The sequence below is a fragment of the Tachyglossus aculeatus genome, chromosome 3, assembly GCF_015852505.1.
Source record: "Tachyglossus aculeatus isolate mTacAcu1 chromosome 3, mTacAcu1.pri, whole genome shotgun sequence".
Classification (NCBI taxonomy): domain Eukaryota; kingdom Metazoa; phylum Chordata; class Mammalia; order Monotremata; family Tachyglossidae; genus Tachyglossus; species Tachyglossus aculeatus.
The window spans coordinates 14937370-14956065 of record NC_052068.1 but is presented as its reverse complement, the minus strand read 5'-3'; the positions used below and the strand labels follow the sequence as shown (position 1 = coordinate 14956065).

Here is an 18696-nt window from a genome sequence, read left to right as displayed (position 1 = left end):
TGTGCAGAGCACTGTACTAATCCCCAATTTACAGATGAGGTAACGGAGGCACAGAAGTTAAAGTGACTTGCCCAAGTTGAGTGACTTGCCCAAGCGCTTGTATCTACCCCAGCACTTAGAACAGTGCTTGGCACATAGTAAGCGCTTAACAAATACCATCATCATTACTATTATTATTACTATTCATTCATTCATTTGTATTTATTGAGCACTCACTGTGTGCAGCGCACTGTACTAAGCACTCGGAAAGTACAATTCGGCAACAGATAGAGGCAATCCCTACCCAACAACGGGCTCACAGTCTAGAAGATAATAATAATGATGGAATTTGTTAAGTGCTTACTATGTGCCAAGCACGGTTCTAAGCGCTGGGGTAAATACAAGCTGATCGGGTTGTCCCACGTGGGGCTCACAGTCTTAATCAATTCAATTCAATCGTATTTATTGAGCACTTACTGTGTGCAGAGCACTGTACTAATCCCCAATTTACAGATGAGGTAACGGAGGCACAGAAGTTAAGTGACTTGCCCAAGCACTTGTATCTATAGAACAGTGCCTGGCACATAGTAAGCGCTTAACAAATACCATCATCATTACTATTATTATTATCATTCATTCATTCATATTTATTGAGCACTCACTGTGTGCACAGCACACTGTACTAATCCCCAATTTACAGATGAGGTAACGGAGGCACAGAAGCTAAGTGGCTTGCCCAAGTGCTTGTATCTACCCCAGTGCTTGGAACAGTGCTTGGCACATAGTAAGCGCTTAACAAATACCATCATCATTACTATTATTATTATTATTCATTAATTCATTCATATTTATTGAGCAGTCACTGTGTGCAGCGCACTGTACTAAGCACTTGGAAAGTACAATTCGGCAACAGATAGAGACAATCCCTACCCAACAACGGGCTCACAGTCTAGAAGATAATAATAATGATGGCATTTGTTAAGTGCTTACTACGTGCCAAGCATTGTTCTAAGCGCTGGGGTAAATACAAGATGATCGGGTTGCCCCACGTGGGGCTCACAGTCTTAATCAATTCAATTCAATCGTATTTATTGAGCACTCACTGTGTGCACAGCACACTGTACTAATCCCCAATTTACAGATGAGGTAACGGGGGCACAGAAGCTAAGTGGCTTGCCCAAGCGCTTGTATCTACCCCAGCGCTTAGAACAGTGCCTGGCACATAGTAAGTGCTTAACAAACACCATCATCATTACTATTATTATTATCATTCACTCATTCATATTTATTGAGCACTCACTGTGTGCACAGCACACTGTACTAATCCCCAATTTACAGATGAGGTAACGGAGGCACAGAAGCTAAGTGGCTTGCCCAAGCGCTTGTATCTACCCCAGCACTCAGAACAGTGCTTGGCACATAGTAAGCGCTTAACAAATACCATCATCATTACTATTATTATTACTATTCATTCATTCATTTGTATTTACTGAGCACTCACTGTGTGCAGCACATTGTACTAAGCACTCGGAAAGTACAATTCGGCAACAGATAGAGGCAATCCCTATGCAACAACGGGCTCACAGTCTAGAAGATAATAATAATGATGGAATTTGTTAAGTGCTTACTATGTGCCAAGCACGGTTCTAAGCGCTGGGGTAAATACAAGCTGATCGGGTTGTCCCACGTGGGGCTCACAGTCTTAATCAATTCAATTCAATCGTATTTATTGAGCACTTACTGTGTGCAGAGCACTGTACTAATCCCCAATTTACAGATGAGGTAACGGAGGCACAGAAGTTAAGTGACTTGCCCAAGCACTTGTATCTATAGAACAGTGCCTGGCACATAGTAAGCGCTTAACAAATACCATCATCATTACTATTATTATTATCATTCATTCATTCATATTTATTGAGCACTCACTGTGTGCAGCACACTGTACTAATTCCCAATTTACAGATGAGGTAACGGAGGCACAGAAGCTAAGTGGCTTGCCCAAGCGCTTGTATCTACCCCAGTGCTTAGAACAGTGCTTGGCACATAGTAAGCGCTTAACAAATACCATCATTACTATTATTATTATTATTATTCATTCATTCATTCGTATTTATTGAGCACTCACCGTGTGCAGCACACTGTACTAAGCACTCGGAAAGTACAATTCGGCAACAGATAGAGGCAATCCCTACCCAACAACGGGCTCACAGTCTAGAAGATAATAACAATGATGGTGTTTGTTAAGTGCTTACTATGTGCAAAGCACTGTATTAACCGCTGGAGTAGATACAAGTGCTTGGGCAAGTCACTTAACTAAGCACTGGGGTAAATAAAAGATGATCAGGTTGTCCCTCGGGGGGCTCACAGTCTTAATCCCCAATTTAGAGGTGAGGGAACGGAGGCACAGAGAAAAAAAAAATGATGGCATTTGATAAAAATTATAATAATAATGATGGCATTTATTAAGCACTTACCACGTGCAAAGCACTGTTCTAAGCGCTGGGGAAGTTACAAAGGGATCAGGTTGTCCCACGGGGGGCTCACAGTCTTAATCCCCATTTTACAGATGAGGTAACTGAGGCGCAGAGAAGTTAAGTGACTTGCCCACAGTCACACAGCTGACAGTTGGAGCGGGAGGGATTTGAACCCGTGACCTCTGACTCCAAAGCCCGGGCTCTTACTATGTGCAAAGCACTGTCCTGAGAGAACAGAAGTGACTTGGGTCACACAGCAGACGTGGGGCGGAGTCGGAATTCGAACCCGGGAAGCGCCCGGAGTCACACGGCTGACAACTGGTGGAGCGTGGGATTTGAACCCCTGACCTCGGGGAGCCCCACGTGGGACAGGGACTGTGTCCAACCTGCTTTGCTTGTATCCACCCCAGTGCTTAGTACAGTGCCTGGCGCATAGTAAGTGCTCCAACAAATACCCCCGCACCTCTTTCCTCTCCTCCTCCCCTCCCCATCCCCGCGCCCTTCCCCTTTCTCCTCCCCAAAGCAGTTGTGTATATTTGTACATATTTCTTACTCTATTTATTTTATTAATAATGCTATTTATTCTGTTGGTATTGACACCTACTTGTTTCATTTTTGTTTTTTTGTCTGTCTCCCCCTTCTAGACCGTGAGCCCACAGTTGGGTAGGGACCGTCTCTGGATGCTGCCGATTTGTACTTCCCAAGCGCTTAGCCCAGTGCTCTGCACACAGTAAGCGCTCAATAAATACGATTGATTGATTGATTGATTGATTGATTCCCTTTCCACCAGGCCATTCTTTCCTTTGCAAAGCCGCTCGCTCACCTGAGATCATCCAAAACGGATCGGTACTCCTTTTCCGCGTCCGCTAGCTGAGCCGCCTTGGTAGCCTGGTGGATGGCGTGATCCACCTGGTGCATCACTCCCCGCTCCAAGACGTCCTCGTCGTACACGTCGACTCCCAAATCTTGGAGCTCGGAGGCTTGCGCGCTCCGCTCCACCGACTGGATTTCTCGCCTGTCGATCCGCAACAGCGACTGCCCTTTCCTCGGGGTTTCGGCGGCCCCGGACGTCGACGGTCCAGGGGCCGAGTCCCCGTCGGCACGCCCAGCCGCCGTCTCTTCGGCATTCCCGCCATCCCGGCCGCCGGGACGGTCCTGTTCCGGAGTACGGCCTTGCTGAGGCGTGCTCTCAGTTGGCATTCTCTGGAGAAATAACCGGAGAAATTCAGGATTACGCCCCGGGCAGCGCCAAGGCAACTGCGCGACGGAAGCTGAGCCCACGCGGACGGGCCAAATCCCGCCGCCGCCGAAGACATTAAGCAAACTCTGGGATGACGGGGAAACGGGTATTCTCCGGATGAGAATTCTTCAACGACGCCGTTCATATGCACAAATATCAATATATTATATCAGTAGCGTAACGGTAGGAAACATAAATGATAAAGTTACAGCTTTCAGCCCTAAAATCATCATTATAATAATAATAATAATGGCATTTATTAAGCGCTTACTATGTGCAAAGCACTGGGTGGGAAGCAGCGTGGCTCGGTGGAAAGAGCCCGGGCTTTGGAGTCAGAGGTCATGGGTTCAAATCCCAACTCCGCCACATGTCAGCTGTGCGACTTTGGGCAAGTCACCTAACTTCTCTGTGCCTCAGTTACCTCATCTGTAAAATGGGGATTAAGACTGTGAGCCCCACGTGGGACAACTTGATCACCTTGTATCCCCACCAGCGCTTAGAACAGTGCTCTGCACATAGTAAGCGCTTAATAAATGTCATTATTAATTAATTAATTAATGTCCGCTTAGAACAGTGCTTTGCACATAGTAAGCGCTTAACAAATGCCAATTATTATTATTATTATTATGTCTGCTGTGTGACCTTGGGCAAGTCACTTAACTTCTCTGAGCCTCAGTTACCTCACCTGTAAAATGGGGATAAAGACTGTGAGCCCCACGTGGGACAACTTGATCACCTTGTATCCCCACCAGCGCTTAGAACAGTGCTCTGCACATAGTAAGCGCTTAACAAATGCCATCATTATTATTATTATTATTATTATTATTCTAAGCGCCGGGGAGGTTACAAGGTGATTAGGTTGTCCCGCACGGGGCTCACAGTCTTCATCCCCATTTTCCAGAGCAGGTAACTGAGGCCCAGAGAAGTGAAGCGACTTGCCCAAAGTCACACAGCTAAGTGGCAGAGCCGGGATTTGAACCCATGACCTCTGGATCCAAAGCCCGGGCTCCTTCCACTGAGCCACGCTGCTTCTCACTTGGGAATGCACGGAAGTGGCCCAGGACTGGGAAGTAGGAAAGGCCCGAGTTTTCATCCAGGTTCTGTCGCTCGCCTGTTGTGTGACTGTTGTGTGACCTTGGGAAAGTCACAACTTCTCGGGGCCTCATTTTCCTCATCTGTAAACTGGGGATTCTGTTCTCCCTCCTGCATACACTGTGAGTCCTGTGTCGGACCAGATTAAGTTATATCTACTCCAACTTGCTCTGGGCAGGGAATGTGTGTACTGACCCTGTTATACTAGACTCTCCCAAGCACTTAGTACAGTGTTGTGCACACAGTGAGCCCTCAAACAGTGGCACACAGCACAAGCTTGACAATTCCACAGATATTACCACGGCAACTCGAAAGCCAAACATAGAAAAACAGAGACGCAGCGCGGCTCGGTGGAAATAATAATAGCATTTATTAAGCGCTTACTTTCATTCACTCAATCGTATTTATTGAGCGCTTACTGTGTGCAGAGCACTGGACTAAGCGCTTGGGAAGTACAAGTTGGCAACATATAGAGACGCACTGTTCTAAGCGCGGAAAGAGCACGGCAGAGGTCATGGGTTCAAATCCTGGCTCTGCTGCTTGTCAGCTGTTTGGGCAAGTCACTTCACTTCTCTGTGCCTCTGTTCCCTCATCTGGAAAATGGGGATTAAGACTGTGAGCCCCACGTGGGACAACCTGATCGCCTTGTATCAGTGCTTAGAACAGCGCTTCGCATGTAGTAGGCGCTTAACAAATGCCATTATTTATTAATTAATTAGCAAAAATACCCAGGAGGGAGGCCACCCTAATTCAATCAATGCCTGGCAGTATTTGGGGCGGGCAGGGACTGGGACTTCTTAATGGTAATTGAGCAGAAGCAGTGTGGCCTAATGGATGGAGCACAGGCCTAGGACTCAGAAGGCCCTGAATTTTAATCATCATCATCATCATCATCATCATCAATCGCATTTATTGAGCGCTTACTATGTGCAGAGCACTGTACTAAGCGCTTGGGAAGTACAAATTGGCAACACATAGAGACAGTCCCTACCCAACAGTGGGCTCACAGTCTAAAAGGGGGAGACAGAGAACAAAACCAAACATACTAACAAAATAAAATAAATAGAATAGATATGTACAAATAAAATAAATAAATAGAGTAAAACAATGTACAAACATATATACATAATTAATACATAATAATAATAATGATGATAATAATAATAATGGCATTTATTAAGTGCTTACTATGTGCAGAGCACTGTTCCAAGAGCTGGGGAAGTTACAAGGTGATCAGGTTGTCCCACGGGTGGGCTCACAGTCTTAATCCCCATTTTTTACAGATGAGGTAACTGAGGCCCAGAGAAGTGAAGTGACTTGCCCAGAGTCACACAGCTGACGAGTGGTGGAACTGGGATTTGAACACATGACCTCTGATTCCAAGGCCTGGGCTCTTTTTTTTTTTTTTGATGGTGTTTGTTAAGCACTTACTATGTGCAAAGCACTGTTCTGGCTCTTTGCACTGAGCCACGCTGCTTCCCCATAATGATGGCATTTATTAAGCGCTTACTATGTGCAAAGCACTGTTCTAAGCACTGGGGAGTAACAAGGTGATCAACTTGTCCCACTGTGGGGCTCACAGTCTTAATCCCCATTTTCCAGATGAGGGAACTGAGGCCCAGAGAAAGGAAGTGACTTGCCCAAAGTCACACAGCTGACAATTGGCGGAGCCGGGATTTGAACCGGTGACCTCTGACTCCAGAGCCCGGGCTCTTTCCACTGAGCCACGCTGCGAGCTCCCCTCACTGGGCCACTTACCTGCTGTGTGGACTTGGGCGAGTCACCTAACTGTTATAGTGGACTCTCCCAAGCGCTTAGTACAGTGCTCTGCACACAGTAAGCACTCCAGGAATACCACCGATTAACTTCTCTGTGCCTCAGTTCCCTCATCTGCAAAGACTGTGAGCCCCATGTGGGACATGGCTTGTGTCTGATTAGTGCATATCTACCCCAGCGTTCAGCACAGGGCCTGGCACATAGTGGACAGAATGCGAGCTTGGGAGTCAGCAGACACTGTGGGACTTTGGGCCAACATATAGAGACGGTCCCTACCCCACAACGGGCTCACAGGCTAGAAGGGGGAGATGAGCTTCACTGGGGTAGATACTAAATAAATAATAATAATGATGGCATTTGCTAAGTGCTCACTATGTGCAGGGCACTGTTCTAAGCGCTGAGGGGGGATACAAGGTGATCAAGTTGCTCCACGTGGGGCTCACGGTCTTCATCCCTATTTTATGGATGAGGTAACTGAGGCTCAGAGAAGCAAAGTGACTTGCCCAAGGTCACACAGCAGACATGTGGCGGAGTCGGCATTCGAACCCATGACCCCCGACTCCAAAGCCCGGGCTCTTTCCACTGAGCCACGCTAGACAGAAGCAAGTCGGGTTGGACACAGGCCCTGTTCCACATGGGGCTCCCAGTCTTACTCTCCATTTTACAGATGAGGTAACTGAGGCACAGAAAAGTGATTTCCCCAGGGTGACACAGCAGACAAGTGGCGGAGCTAGGATTAGAACCCAGGACCGTTCCGCCTCCCAGGCCGTGCTCTATCCACCAGACCACCCTGCTTTTATCTTATCGATAAAGCCAACACCAAACAGAGCGGTTTCCTGCCCAGGGCGAGCTGGGAGGTTGGCAATGAGGGGGGAGGGCGGGAGGGGTCGGTCCCGGGTCCACTGGACCGGCACCAGGAGCGGGCCCGGGACCAGCCCCAAGGCCAGGAGCGGACCGGGACCGGACCAGAAGCAGGCCCAGCACCGGGAGCATCACCAGGCCCAGACCAGGCCCAGGCCCACAGCAGGACCAGTTGCAGCAGCACCGGGCCCAGGACCGGACCAGACCGGACCAGGACAAGACAAGGCCTAGGCCCAGACTAGGCCCAGGACCAGCAGCATCACCAGGACCGGACCAGGGCCACGCCCGGCATCAGGAGCAGGACCAGACCGGGACGAGCAGGCCCAGACCGGGCCCGGGAGCAGCCCAGGACCAGACCAGAAGCAGGCCCAGCATCGGGAGCAGGACCAGACCGGGACGAGCAGGCCCAGACCAGGCCCAGGAGCAGACCAGGACCGGACCAGGGCCAGGCCCAGCATCAGGAGCAGGACCAGACCAGGATGAGCAGGCCCAGACCAGGCCCAGAAGCAGACCAGGCCCAGGAGCAGACCAGGACCAGACCTGAACCAGGCCCAGGGTCAGACCAGACCAGACCAGGACCAGCCGAGGCCCAGGCCCAGGCCCAGGCGCAGCAACAGGCCCAGGACCAGACCAGGACCAGGATGAGCAGGCCCAGACCAGGCCCAGGACCAGACCAGAACCAGGCCCAGGGTCAGACCAGACCAGACCAGGACCAGCCGAGGCCCAGGCTCAGACCAGGCCCAGGACCAGCAGTAGCAGCAGCAGCAGCAGCAGCAGCAGCAGCAGCAGCAGCAGCAGCAGGCCCAGGAGCAGCACCAGGCCCAGGCCCAGGCAAGGCCCAGGCCCAGACCAGGACCAAGACGACCAGGACCAGCATCAGCTGCAGCCCCAGGAGCAGAGCAGACCGAGCCCAGACCAGGCCCAGGACCAGCCGCAGCGGCACCGGGCCCGGGCCCGGGCCCAGGCCCAGACCGGGACCGGACCAGGGTGAGCAGGACCAGACCCAGACCAGGCCCAGGCCCAGAGCAGGATTCACAGCAGCAACAGGCCCGGGACCAGACCAAGCCCCAGATGACCAGGACCGGACCTAGGCCAGGAGCAGACCAGGACAGACCAGGGCCAAGCCCAGCATCAGGAGCAGCACCAGGAGCAGGCCCAGACCAGGCCCAGGAGCAGACCAGGACCAGGACCAGACCGGGACGAGCAGGCCCAGACCAGGCCCAGGAGCAGACCAGGACCGGACCAGGGCCAGGCCCAGCATCAGGAGCAGGACCAGACCAGGATGAGCAGGCCCAGACCAGGCCCAGAAGCAGACCAGGCCCAGGAGCAGACCAGGACCAGACCTGAACCAGGCCCAGGGTCAGACCAGACCAGACCAGGACCAGCCGAGGCCCAGGCCCAGGCCCAGGCGCAGCAACAGGCCCAGGACCAGACCAGGACCAGGATGAGCAGGCCCAGACCAGGCCCAGGACCAGACCAGAACCAGGCCCAGGGTCAGACCAGACCAGACCAGGACCAGCCGAGGCCCAGGCTCAGACCAGGCCCAGGACCAGCAGTAGCAGCAGCAGCAGCAGCAGCAGCAGCAGCAGCAGCAGCAGCAGCAGGCCCAGGAGCAGCACCAGGCCCAGGCCCAGGCAAGGCCCAGGCCCAGACCAGGACCAAGACGACCAGGACCAGCATCAGCTGCAGCCCCAGGAGCAGAGCAGACCGAGCCCAGACCAGGCCCAGGACCAGCCGCAGCGGCACCGGGCCCGGGCCCGGGCCCAGGCCCAGACCGGGACCGGACCAGGGTGAGCAGGACCAGACCCAGACCAGGCCCAGGCCCAGAGCAGGATTCACAGCAGCAACAGGCCCGGGACCAGACCAAGCCCCAGATGACCAGGACCGGACCTAGGCCAGGAGCAGACCAGGACAGACCAGGGCCAAGCCCAGCATCAGGAGCAGCACCAGGAGCAGGCCCAGACCAGGCCCAGGAGCAGACCAGGACCAGGACCAAGACCAGCATCAGGGGCAGCACCAGGAGCAGGGGCAGGCCCAGACCAGGCCCAGGAGCAGACCAGAAGCTGGCCCAGCATCAGGAGCAGCACCAGGACCAGGCCAAGAGCAGGACCGGCAGCAGCACCAGGCCCAGACCGGACCGGACCAGACCAGACCAGGGTGATCAGGACCAGAACAAGCCGAGGCCCAGGACCAGACTAGACCAGGCCCAGCAGCAGCACCTGGCCCTGGACCGGACCAGACCAGAACCAAACCAGGCCCAGGCCCAGAAGCAGCAGTACCGGGCCCAGGCCCAGACCGGGCCCAGGAGCAGCAACAGGCCCAGGACCGGACCTGATCAGGACCAGACCAAATCTAGGCCCAGGCCCAGGAGCAGCAACAGGCCCAGGATCAGACCAGGACCCGGATGACCAGGACCAGCACCAGGCCCGGCAGCAACACCAGGCCCAGGAGCAGACCAAACCAGGACCAGATGAGGCCCAGGACCAGACCATTCTCAGTAGCAACAATGGGCCCAGGACCAGGGCAACCAGGACCAGACCAGGCCCAGCAGCAGGAACAGGCCCAGGACCGGACCACAACCCGGATGATCACGACCAGTCCCAGCAACAGGAGCAACACCAGGCCCAGCAGCAGCAATAGGCTCGGGACCAGACCAGACCAGGACGAGCAGGACCAGATGAGGCCCAGGAGCAGCAACAGGCCCAGCACCAGACCAGCCCAGGACCAGACCAGGGCGAGCAGGACCAGACCAAGCCCAGGACCAAACCAGGGCGAGCAGGACCAGACCAAGCCCAGGACCAAACCAGGGCGATCAGGTCCAGACCAAGCCCAGGCCCAGAGTAGGACCAGCAGCAGCAACGGGCCCAGGATTGGTCCAGGCCAGGACCAGGACGAGCAGGACCAGATGAGGCCCAGGGGCAGCAACAGGCCCAGGACCGGAACAGGACCAGACCAGGGCAAGCAGGACCAGACTCAGTCCAGGCCCAGGACCGGACAAGACCAGGACCAGGACAAGGACCAGATCAGGGTGATCAGACCCAGACCAAGCCCAGGCCCAGAGTGGGACCAGCAGCAGCAACGGGCCCAGAAATGGTCCAGGCCAGGCCCAGGGCGAGCAGGACCAGAGCAGGACCAGACGAGGCCCAGGAGCAGCAACAGGCCCAGCACCAGACGGGACCAGACCGGGGCGAACAGGACCAGACCCAATACAGGCCCAGGCCCGGACCAGACCAGGACCAAACCAGGGCGAGCAAGCCCAGACCAAGCCCAGGCCCAGAGTGGGACCAGCAGCAGCAACTGGCCCAGGACGAGTCCAGACCAGGACGAGCAGGACCAGAGCAGGACCAGACGAGGGGCAGGCCCAGGGCAGGACCAACAGCAGCAACGGGCCCAGGCCTGGTCCAGGCCAGGCCCAGGGCGAACAGGACCAGGGCAGGACCAGACGAGGCCCAGGAGCAGCAACAGGTCCAGCACTGGACTGGACCAGGGCGAGCAGGACGAGGCCAAGCCCAGGACCAAACCAGGGCGATCAGGCCCAGGCCAGGACGAGCAGGACCAGAGCAGGATAAGATGAGGCCCAGGAGCAGCAACAGGCCCAGGACCGGACCTGGGCGAGCAGGACGAGGCCAAGCCCAGGACGAGCAGGACCAAACCAGGGCAATCAGGCCCAGACCAGGCCCAGGCCCAGGCCAGGAAGAGCAGGACCAGACAAGGCCCAGGAGCAGCAACAGGCTCAGGACCGGCCCAGGACCAGACCAGGGCGAGCAAGATGAGGCCAAGCCCAGGACGAGCAGGACCAAACCAGGGCGATCAGGCCCAGGCCAGGACGAGCAGGACCACAGCAGGACCAGACGAGGCCCAGGAGCAGCAACAGGCCCAGGACCGGCCCAGGACCAGACCAGGGCGAGCAGGACCAGACCAAACCCAGGACGAGCAGGACCAAACCAGGGCGATCAGGCCCAGACCAGGCCAGGACGAGCAGGACCAGAGCAGGACCAGACGAGGCCCAGGAGCAGCAACAGGCCCAGCACAGGACCGGCCCAGGACCAGACCAGGGCGATCAGGCCCAGACCAAACCCAGGACGAGCAGGACCAAACCAGGGCGATCAGGCCCAGACCAAACCCAGGACGAGCAGGACCAAACCAGGGCGATCAGGCCCAGACCAGGCCCAGGACCAGGCCCAGGCCAGGGCGATCAGGACCAGAGCAGGACCAGACGAGGCCCAGGAGCAGCAACAGGCCCAGGACTGGACCAGGGCGAGCAGGACGAGGCCAAGGCCAGGCCCAGAGTGGGACCAGCAGCAGCAACGGGCCCAGGACTGGTCCAGGCCAGGACAAGCAGGACCAGACGAGGCCCAGGAGCAGCAACAGGCCCAGGACCGGACCAGGGCGAGCGGGACGAGGCCAAGGCCAGGCCCAGAGTGGGACCAGCAGCAGCAACGGGCCCAGGACTGGTCCAGGCCAGGACGAGCAGGACCAGACGAGGCCCAGGAGCAGCAACAGGCCCAGGACCGGACCAGGACCAGACCAGGGCGAGCGGGCCCAGACCAAACCCAGGACGAGCAGGACCAAACCAAGGCGATCAGGCCCAGACCAGGCCAGGATGAGCAGGACCAGAGCAGGACCAGACGAGGCCCAGGAGCAGCAACAGGCCCAGCACGGGACCGGCCCAGGACCAGACCAGGGCGAGCAGGCCCAGACCAAACCCAGGACGAGCAGGACCAGACCAGGGCGATCAGGCCCAGACCAGGCCCAGGACCAGGCCCAGGCCAGGGCGATCAGGACCAGAGCAGGACCAGACGAGGCCCAGGAGCAGCAACAGGCCCAGGACCAGACCAGGGAGAGCGGGCCCAGACCAAACCCAGGACGAGCAGGACCAGACCAGGGCGGGACCAGCAGCAGCAACGGGCCCAGGACTGGTCCAGGCCAGGACGAGCAGGACCAGAGCAGGACCAGAGTAGCAGCAGCAGCACTAGTCCCAGGTCCAGATGAGGCCCAGCAGCAGCCAACAGGCCCAGGAAGAACCCAGCATGAGGAGCAGGGGCCTCCCTCCCTCCTCCCTCCTCCCTCTCCCCCTCTCCCCTCATGTCCCCATGTCCCCCGTCCCCTCACCAAGCACTGGCGGCGGGCAGGACCCGGATGGAGCAGCAGCGGGCAGGACCCGGATGGAGCAGGGGCAGCAGCAGCGGGCAGGACCCGGATGGAGCAGCGGCGGCGGCCTCGGGCTTGGGGCTGGGGCTGGGGAGCGAGCCGGCCCCCGCACCCGCCGCGCGCATGCGCCCCCCACAGACGGAGAGAGCGCGGGGGGGCCGAGGGGGGGACCGAGCCCCACAGGCCAGGCGCGCATGCGCGCTGCCCTGCCCCGAAGGCGGCTCCGGAGACGGGCCCGAGCGCCTGGGCGCATGGCGCATGCGCGGGCTCCCTCCCCTCCGCCGGGCCCGGAGGAGCGCAGCACTGCGCTTGCGCCATCGCCTGGCTCTCAATCAATCAATCAGTTGTACTTATTGAGCGCCTACTGTGTGCAGAGCACTACACTAAGCGCTTGGGAAGTACAAGTTTTTTTTTTAATGGGATTTATTAAGCGCTTACTATGTGCAAAGCACTGTTCTAAGCGCTGGGGGGTTACAAGGTGATCAGGTTGTCCCACGGGGGGCTCACAGTCAACCCCCATTTTACAGATGAGGGAACTGAGGCCCAGAGAAGTGAAGTGACTTGCCCAAAGTCACACAGCTGACAAGTGGCGGAGCCGGGATTTGAACCCACGGCCTCTGACTCCAAAGCCCGGGCTCTTTCCACTGAGCCACGCCGCTCCCCTCATGTTGGCAACATATAGAGACAGTCCCTACCCAACAGTGGGCTCACGGCCTAGAAGAGGGCTCTCGCCCTCCCCCTCACCCTGTGGCCTGCATTTGTGCATTGAGGAACTCACATAGTAATAATAATAATAAATAATGGCATTTATGAAGTGCTTACTATGTGCAAAGCACTGTTCTAAGCGCTAGGGAGGTTACAGGATGATCGGGTTGTGCCACAGGGGGCTCACAGTCTTAATCCCCATTTTAAAGATCAGGGAACTGAGGCCCAGAGAATGATAGCATTTATTAAGCACTTACTATGGGCAAAGCACTGTTCTAAGCGCTAGGGAGGTTACAGGATGATCGGGTTGTGCCACAGGGGGCTCACAGTCTTAATCCCCATTTTAAAGATCAGGGAACTGAGGCCCAGAGAATGATAGCATTTATTAAGCACTTACTATGGGCAAAGCACTGTTCTAAGCGCTAGGGAGGTTACAAGGTGATCGGGTTGTGCTACAGGGGGCTCACAGTCTTAATCCCCATTTTACAGATCAGGGAACTGAGGCCCAGAGAATGATAGCATTTATTAAGCACTTACTATGGGCAAAGCACTGTTCTAAGCGCTAGGGAGGTTACAAGGTGATCAGGTTGTGCCACAGGGGGCTCACAGTCTTAATCCCCATTTTACAGATGAGGGGACTGAGGCCCAGAGAATGATAGCATTTACTAAGCACTTACTATGTGCAAAGCACTGTTCTAAGAGCTGGGGAGGTTACAAGGTGATCAGGTTGTTCCACAGGGGGCTCACAGTCTTAATCATTCATTCATTCATTCAATCGTATTTATTGAGCGCTTACTGTGCACAGAGCACTGTACTAAGCACTTGAGAAGTACAAGTTGGCAATGTATAGGGACAGTCCCTACCCAACAGCGGGCTCACAGTCTAGAAGGGGGAGACAGACAACAAAACAAAGCATGTTAACAAAATATGTACAAGTATAATAAATAAATAAATAGAGTAATAAATACGTACAAACACATATATATATAAACAGGTGCTGTGGGGTGGGGAAGGAGGTAAGGCACGGGGGCATGGAGAGGGGGAGGAGGGGGAGAGGAAGGAGGGGGCTCAGTCTGGGAAGGCCTCCTGGTGGAGGTGAGCTCTCAGGAGGGCTTTGAAGGGAGCAGCACCCTGTGGCCTTCATTTGTGCATTGAGGAGCTCACATAATAATAATAATAATAACAATAAAGGCATTTGTCATGGGTAGCCTTAATCCCCATTTTACAGGCGAGGGAACTGAGGCCCAGAGAATGATAGCATTTATTAAGCACTTACTATGTGCAAAGCACTGTTCTAGGTGCTGCGGAGGTTACAAGGTGATCAGGTTGTCCCACGGGGGGCTCACAGTCTTAATCCCCATTTTGCAGATGAGGTAACTGAGGCCCAAAGAAGTAAAGTGACTTGCCCAAAGTCACACGGCTGACAATTGGCAGAGCCAGGATTTGAACCCATAACCTCTGACTCCAAAGCCCGGGCTCTTTCCACTGAGCCACGCTGTTTCTCTGATAATGATGGCATTTGTTAAGCGGTTACTATGCCCTACTCCTCCAGGAGGCTTTCCCAGACTGAGCCCCCTCCTTCCTCTCCCCCTCCTCCCCCTCGCCATCCCCCCTGCCTTACCTCCTTCCCTTCCCCACAGCACCTGGATATATGTATATATGTTTGTACGTATTTATTACTCTATTTATTTATTTTACTTGTACATTTCTATTCTATTTATTTTATTCTGTTAATATGTTTCGTTTTGTTGTCTGTCTCCCCCTTCTAGACTGTGAGCCCGCTGTTGGGTAGGGGCCGTCTCTATATGTTGCCGACTTGGACTTCCCAAGCGCTTCGTACAGTGCTCTGCACACAGTAAGCACTCAATAAATACGATTGAATGAATGAATTACAGTGCTGTGGGGCTGCGATGGGGGAGGAGCAAACGGAGCATGTCAAGGTGATGCAGAAGGGAGTGGGAGATGAGGAAAAGATGAGGAGATCTACATCTCTGCCCCTGCTCTCTCCCCCTCCCTCCAGGCTCGCATCTCCTCCTGCCTTCAGGACATCTCCATCTGGATGTCTGCCCGCCACCTAAAGCTCAACATGGCGAAGACTGAACTCCTTGTCTTCCCTCCCAAACCCTGCCCTCTCCCTGACTTTCCCATCTCTGTTGACGGCACTACCATCCTTCCCGTCTCACAAGCCCACAACCTTGGTGTCATCCTCGACTCCGCTCTCTCATTCACCCCTCACATCCAAGCCGTCACCAAAACCTGCCGGTCTCAGCTCTGCAACATTGCCAAGATCCGCCCTTTCCTCTCCATCCCAACTGCTACCCTGCTCATTCAAGCTGTCATCCTATCCCGTCTGGACTACTGCATCAGCCTTCTCTCTGATCTCCCATCGTCGTGTCTCTCTCCACTTCAATCCATACTTCATGCTGCTGCCCGCATTATCTTTGTCCAGAAACGCTCTGGGCATATTACTCCCCTCCTCAAAAATCTCCAGTGGCTACCAATCAATCTGCGCATCAGGCAGAAACTCCTCACCCTGGGCTTCAAGGCTGTCCATCCCCACGCCCCCTCCTACCTCACCTCCCTTCTCTCCTTCTCCAGCCCAGCCCGCACCCTCCGCTCCTCCGCCGCTAATCTCCTCACCGTAACTCGCTCTCGCCTGTCCCACCGTCGACCCCCGGCCCATGTCCTCTCCCGGGCCTGGAATGCCCTCCCTCTGCCCCTCCACCAAGCTAGCTCTCTTCCTCCCTTCAAGGCCCTACTGGGAGCTCACCTCCTCCAGGAGACCTTCCCAGACTGAGCCCTCTCCTTCCTCTCCCCCATCCTCCCCCTCCTCATCCCCCACCTTACCTCCTTCCCTTCCCCACAACACCTGTATATATGTATATATTTTTGTACATATTTATTACTCTATTTATTTATTTATTTATTTATTTTACTTGTTCATATCTATTCTATTTATTTTATTTTGTTAGTATGTTTGGTTTTGCTCTCTGTCTCCCGCTTTTAGACTGTGAGCCCACTGCTGGGTAGGGACTGTCTCTATATGTCACCAACTTGTACTTCCCAAGTGCTTAGTACAGTGCTCTGCACACAGTAAGCGCTCAATAAATACGATTGATGATGATGATGATGATGAAAAGTGGGGCTTCATCTGAGAAGGCCTCTTGGAGGACAAGGACAGCGCAGCCCACGCTCTCCGCTCCTCTGCCACTAATCTCCTCACCGTGCCTCCTTCTGGCCTGTCCCGCCGTCGACCCCTTTTTATTTTGTTAGTATGTTTGGTTTTGTTCTCTGTCTCCCCCTTTTAGACTGTGAGCCCACTGTTGGGCAGGGACTGTCTCTATATGTTGCCAACTTGGACTTCCCAAGCGCTTAGTCCAGTGCTCTGCACACAGTAAGTGCTCAATAAATACGATTGAATGAATGAATGAATGAATGAATGAATGAGAGCTTTGAAGCCTATAGTGAGGAGTTTTTGTTCGATATGGAGGTGGATGGGCAACCACTGGAGTTTATTGAGGAGGAGAATGACATGTTCTGAACGTTTTTGTAGAAGAATGATCCGGGCAGCAGTTCTCCCTCTCCCTAGACCATGAACCTCATGTAGGACGGGGACGGATTATCCCACATCTACTCCAGCACTTAGTACAGTGCTTGACACATAGTAAGCACTTAAAATATTATTCTGATTATTATTATTCTGATTATTATTATTCTGATTATTATTATTATTATTATGTGACATAGCAGTAGCCTGGTGGGAGGCCACTGCTTTAGCTAGACCAGCCAAGCGGAGAACAATCTGGAAAGAGGTGGCTTTCCTTGACACATAGTAAGCATTTAAAGTATTATTCTGATTATTATTCTCATTATTATTATTATTATTATTATTATTATTATTATTATTATTATTATTATTATTATTATTATTATTATTATGTGACATAGCAGTAGCCTGGTGGGAGGCCACTGCTTTAGCTAGACCAGCCAAGCGGAGAACAATCTGGAAAAAGGTGGCTTTCCTCGACCTAAGGATTGGTGAAAAATCAGGATTCTAAGAAGCGGGATTGAAAAGAGAGGAAGGTCCCTCATGGAATTATTCTTAAAAATTGTGGTACTTGTTAAGCGCTTACCATGTGCCGAGCACTGCACTAAGCGCTGGGATAGATACAAGGTAATCAGGTCCTACATGGGGCTGACTGTCTAGTAGAAAGGAGAATAAATGTTGAATTCCCCCTTCTAGACTGTGAGCCCGCTGTTGGGTAGGGACCGTCTCTATATGTTACCAACTTGTACTTCCCAAGCGCTTAGTACAGTGCTCTGCGCACAGTAAGCACTCAATAAATACGATTGAATGAATGAATCACTATTTTGCAGATGAGAGAACTGTCACGGAAAAAAGAAGGGACTTGCCCAAAGTCACTCAGCAAATGGCAGCGCTGGGATTACAACCCACAACCTTCTGACTCCAAAGGCCCATGCTCTTTGTCCAAATTATGAGCCCGTTATTGGGTAGGAATTGTCTCTTTTGCCAATTTGTCCTTTCCAAGCGCTTAGTACAGTGCTCTGCGCACTGTAAGAGCTCAATAAATATGATTAAATGAATTGAACAGAGGACTTCCTGCTTCTTCACTGGCACACAATGCCGTATTGATGACAGGAAAAAAATGACAGTTTTTATCAGTGCAGCCAAAACAATAAAACAATTACCTTTATGTGCCTACCAACTCTGTTGTATGAATTTTGCTTTCCAAGTGCTTAGTACAGTGATCCGCACACAATAAATGCTCAATAAATCAATCAGTCGTATTTATTGAGCGCTTACTGTGTGCAGAGCACTGTACTAAGCACTTAGCACTGTATTAAGTGCTTAGCACTGTATAAATATATACAGCTAGCTAGGTCTACAGCAAGCTGTATATAATATATATATAATATAATCATATTTAATTTATATAAATTCAGTTTATATAATATTATTCATATAATTTATATATATATAATATACATAAATTTATATAATTTATAATATATATGGTTTATATAAAATTATTATATAATATATAAATTTAGTTTATATAATATAGAAATATATTATTCTATAATATAAAATAAATCATGATATATAAGATAAATTTAATAATAATATAAATTCCATTGATTGATCATTAGAGAAAGAGTGTGGTAAGCACTTAGCACTGTACTAAGCGCTTAGCACTGTATAAATATATACTGTATAAATATATATACTGTATAAATATATAAATAATATATAAATATACATAATGTATACATAATATAAATAATAAATATATTGTTATATAATATAATATAAATTATGATATATAATATAAATTTAATAATAATATAAATTCCATTGATTGATCATTAGAGAAAGAGTGTGGTAAGCACTTAGCA

The 18696-nt window shown here is 52.5% G+C and overlaps 1 protein-coding gene across 1 annotated transcript in view; it reads right to left on the bottom strand.

Moving 5' to 3' along the window:
• ERCC6 (ERCC excision repair 6, chromatin remodeling factor) overlaps positions 1 to 12609 on the bottom strand; it is a 154266-nt gene extending 141657 nt beyond the window's left edge. The window contains exons 1-2 of the mRNA XM_038744022.1: positions 12535 to 12609; positions 3277 to 3656 (exon numbers count right to left, since the gene is read on the bottom strand). Coding sequence (XP_038599950.1) covers positions 3277 to 3653 — 377 coding nt within the window. The 5' untranslated portion in view covers positions 3654 to 3656; positions 12535 to 12609. The remainder of the gene's footprint in view (positions 1 to 3276; positions 3657 to 12534) is intronic.
• Positions 12610 to 18696: the final 6087 nt, after the last annotated feature.